Source organism: Alnus glutinosa, chromosome 6, assembly GCF_958979055.1.
Source record: "Alnus glutinosa chromosome 6, dhAlnGlut1.1, whole genome shotgun sequence".
Lineage (NCBI taxonomy): Eukaryota > Viridiplantae > Streptophyta > Magnoliopsida > Fagales > Betulaceae > Alnus > Alnus glutinosa.
Genome location: NC_084891.1, coordinates 16,079,412 through 16,083,396, shown reverse-complemented (window position 1 = coordinate 16,083,396; position 3,985 = coordinate 16,079,412). Strand labels below are relative to the sequence as shown.

General features: G+C 38.4%; 1 protein-coding gene across 1 annotated transcript; it reads left to right on the top strand.

Annotated features, from left to right (window-relative positions):
• The first annotated feature begins 1,730 nt into the window (after positions 1-1,730).
• Positions 1,731-3,698, top strand: LOC133871566 (uncharacterized). The gene is made up of 3 exons (XM_062308994.1): positions 1,731-1,977; positions 2,098-3,150; positions 3,196-3,698. Exons 1-3 carry the CDS (start codon positions 1,731-1,733, stop codon positions 3,696-3,698), a joined length of 1,803 nt encoding a protein of 600 aa, XP_062164978.1.
• Positions 3,699-3,985: the final 287 nt, after the last annotated feature.

Genomic DNA, 3,985 nt, shown 5'->3' with positions numbered 1-3,985 from the left:
TTGTTTGTGTTATTTTATGTTGAATTTAACTCTGGAATCCTTATATTCCAGAGCTCATAGCTTGTTCTTTAGTGTTCTTCTTAGATTTTCTTTCCTTTAAAGCTTGTTTTTGAGTATTTTTATGTGTTAAGTTAGATTCCTTTATTAAAGTTAGTTGTTGAACCTCTTGTTAGTGGTCGTTATAGTTTTTATATCTCTTAGAGGAATGGGTTCTTCTTCTTCTATAAGAGAATCCCATAACTCCATGGGTAGCTAATTTAATTGTAGGGTGTTGATAAACTCTTTCTAAGTGCCATGGGTTGATTGTGTTGTTCTTGGATTTCCATACAAGTGTAATGATTACATAGCCTAAGATGGGTGTGTAATGGTATTTATGACACAATTTATGTGAATTTGATAACTCATGCTAGGAAACACATATTACTCCACACTCTTTTTAGTTTAATTATTGCTTAAATGTTTTTTCCATTCTAGTATAAGTTTATGTGGAGATTATATGTTAAACTAAGATGGTTTATGCTTTTTCCATAGATGTGTATGCTTATTAATAGGCCTTATAGTCCATACTAGGGAGCATGAATCATTCAACCCTAGTTATTAGTTGAATGACTTTTGTATAAATAGATGGATTATCATTGTCTTTAACTAAAGTAAATTCATGTTGAGGTCGTCGTGTGATTGACAATCATTACGCGCTCGTATTAAACTTGTGAAGGAAATCCGGGAGGAATATAGTATGCCATGTGTATGAGGATTGAGTGAAATCAATGCCCTATATTTTCCTTGTTCTTAAACTCTCCATTTTTACTTGTTTAGCTTTGTGATAAAACAAAACAATTCATCTTTTTTCTAATTAAATTCGGCAACGTCTTAAGTATTTCATAACTTAAAACAACCCTCCCAATCCTTGTGGTACGATACCCTCCTTAGTACTATACTACAAAGTCACGTACTATTGCGAGTGGTTAAATATATTAAAATCGACGTAGTTGTGAAAACCGATAAAGTGTAAAACCAAATTCTTATTTTTAAAACATCGGTTGGAATAGCTACCAATTTTTGGCGCCGTTGCCGGGGATTGCAAACGGTTGTTTATGAAGTATTTAGGATTTTCTCTAGTTTGATTCTGTGCATATTTTATATTCTGTGCATAAGCGGTTTCGGTTCTGTCTAAAACTGTTTTTGGGTGTATAAACTGTTTTGATTCTGTTTCTGCAAAATTCTGTTTTCTGCAAAACACAAATCGATCGATCTATTTTTCAAAACCAAAAGAATCAATCGATCGAGAAATCGATCGATCGACCTATCTCAGTGACATCTCAGCAGCTATTTCAAGGCAGAAACTAAATTTCTTTTTTTTTTTTTCTTTTTTTTTTTGTCAATATTTCATGTTTTTGTGCAAATATCACTCTTTTAGGATTCGGTAGAATTTGTTTTTTGCAGAGAAGATTCGATCGTGCGATACTTTATTCGATCGATCGATCCATTTTGAAATCGATCGAGCGACTTTAGTGGAGCAACAGAAACTACTGCAGCAACTGGAACTCTGCTGAAACCAGTATTTTTTCTAAATCCTTGTTTTGTATATATTGTTTCATTTTTGTTAGTTTATGTTCGGTCGACGGTCGCTATTATTGCCTATTATTCCATACGACCTAGACCTAGAGCGGATTCCTAGACGTCGTAGATCCGAACGGAACTCACGTCGAAAAGCCCGCTCGAAAACACCTATGGCTGAAGAACAAAAGCCCGTGTTGTTGAGGGATCATTATGTTCCCACTACATGCACCCCTTCTTCAAGCCTTCAGCTACCGGACATTACGGTAGCTCATTATGAAATTAAGCCCAGCATTATTCAAATGCTCCCATCTCTTTATGGGCTTGATAACGAGGACCCCTATAAGCATCTTGATGAATTCCTTGAGATCTGTTTAACTATGAGATTACAAAACATCTCTGAAGATGCTTTGCGTATGCGTTTGTTTCCATTTTCTTTAAAAGATAAAGCAAAATATTGGTTGAATTCCCTAGAGACTAACTCCATCACTTCTTGGGCTCAGATGCAACACGAGTTCCTTAAGAAGTACTTTACCATAGGGAAAACAAACCAAATACGGAAAGCCATAACCGGTTTTTCACAAATAGAGGGGGAACCTTTTCATGAAACTTGGGATAGGATGAAGGACCTTCTACGGAGGTGTCCACATCATGCTATTCCCAAGTGGCAGCTTATTCAGTGTTTCTATGGTGGCTTAACAGAGCCTCATAGACAAATGGTAGTTGCCTCCTGTAGGGGTAGGTTTATGCTTAAAAGTGAAGATGATGCGTGGATCCTGTTTGAAAACTTAGCTAAAAATTCTTTACACCATTCATCATCTGGTCGTAGGGCACCTGCATCTAAGAACCAAAGAAGTGAGATAATTTTCGGAGTAAGCCATTCCTTAGATGTGACTACTAAGGTAGATGCCTTATCAAGAAAATTAGATCAAATTATGGCTACTGGTTTTGCACCTACAACTGTTTTTCACATTCCACCTCCACAGGAAGTTTACTCATTTTGCTCTAATCCATCGCATCAGGCGAAAGATTGCTCCGTCATAGGACAATTCTCTGAAGTTCCTCATGAGCAAGAAAATGCAGCCATCTCCAGACCGGTTAATGATCCATATTCTCATTCGTATAACCCGGGATGGAGAAATCATCCGAATTTCTCTTGGCGAGCTCCAGGGAATCAGGGACCAACTATAGGAGTGCATAATCAGGCACACCCTTTGCCTCCTAATCAATCCTATAATCCCAATTATCGGCCCCATCAGTATCAGTACCAGTCAGCTGTTCCTCCAAGAAATTCTGCTTTTGAGGATAAGGTTTTAACTGCACTTGATAACTTGGAAGCAAATACTCAATTGCTGGATTCTCATTCCCAATCGATTGCCAAGTTAGAAGGTCAAGTTGGACAGCTAGCAAATGCGTTTAATCAGAGAAAAGAAGGGAAACTTCCCTCCCAACCAATAGCCAACCCTAAGGGACAATACATGGTCGATAGGAGTGCTTCCGGCAGCACCACCCATGAGCAAGTCCAAGCAGTTACAACCTTCAGGAGTGGAAGGACAGTCGATAATCAGGTCAGGCAGAAAGACACTGAAGAAGGTGAATCCTGATCAAATCCAAATATACCCCTTGAGAATCCAAAAGATAAGTTGAAAACCACTCCTGAGATAGCTTATGAGCCTAGAGCTCCATTCCCTGAACGTCTCAAGGAGCCTCCTAGTGCTGTGAAGCAAGGAGAAAGATATCAAGAAATGATGGATGTTTTTAAAAAGGTACAAGTTAATATACCATTTCTTGATGCTATCCGACAGATCCCACCTTATGCTAAGTTTCTAAAAGATTTGTGTACTCAAAAGCGTAAGATGAGGAAGCGTAGTCCAGAAAAAATTATTTTGACCGAGCAAGTAAGTTCTTTGATACAACACGTTGTAGCCCCCAAAGTTAAGGATCTAGGTGCTCCCACTATTTCTTGTATTATTGGAGACCATACCATTGACAAGGCACTCCTTGATTTAGGTGCAGGTGTTAATTTGTTACCTTACTCGGTCTATGAGCAATTAGGACTCAGAGAGTTGAAGTCCACGACGGTTATCTTGCAACTTGCAGACAGATCCGCAAAGAAACCTCGTGGTATAATTGAAGATTAATCATTAGAGTGGACAGGTTCTACTTCCCAGTAGATTTCATTGTTCTTGATATAGAACCTGTCCCAGACCCCACAAGGTTTATCCCAGTCATCCTTGGACGCCCTTTCTTAGCTACGGCTAACGCTTGCATAAATTGCAGGACAGGAGAAATGGAGATAACCTTTGGGAACATGAAGGTAAAGCTGAACATTTTCAAGGCTTTTCAGCATCCATCAGATATCAATGAGTGTTTCTTATTGGACATGATTGAAGAAACTGTTAAAGACACACTCCCCCACCTTTTGATT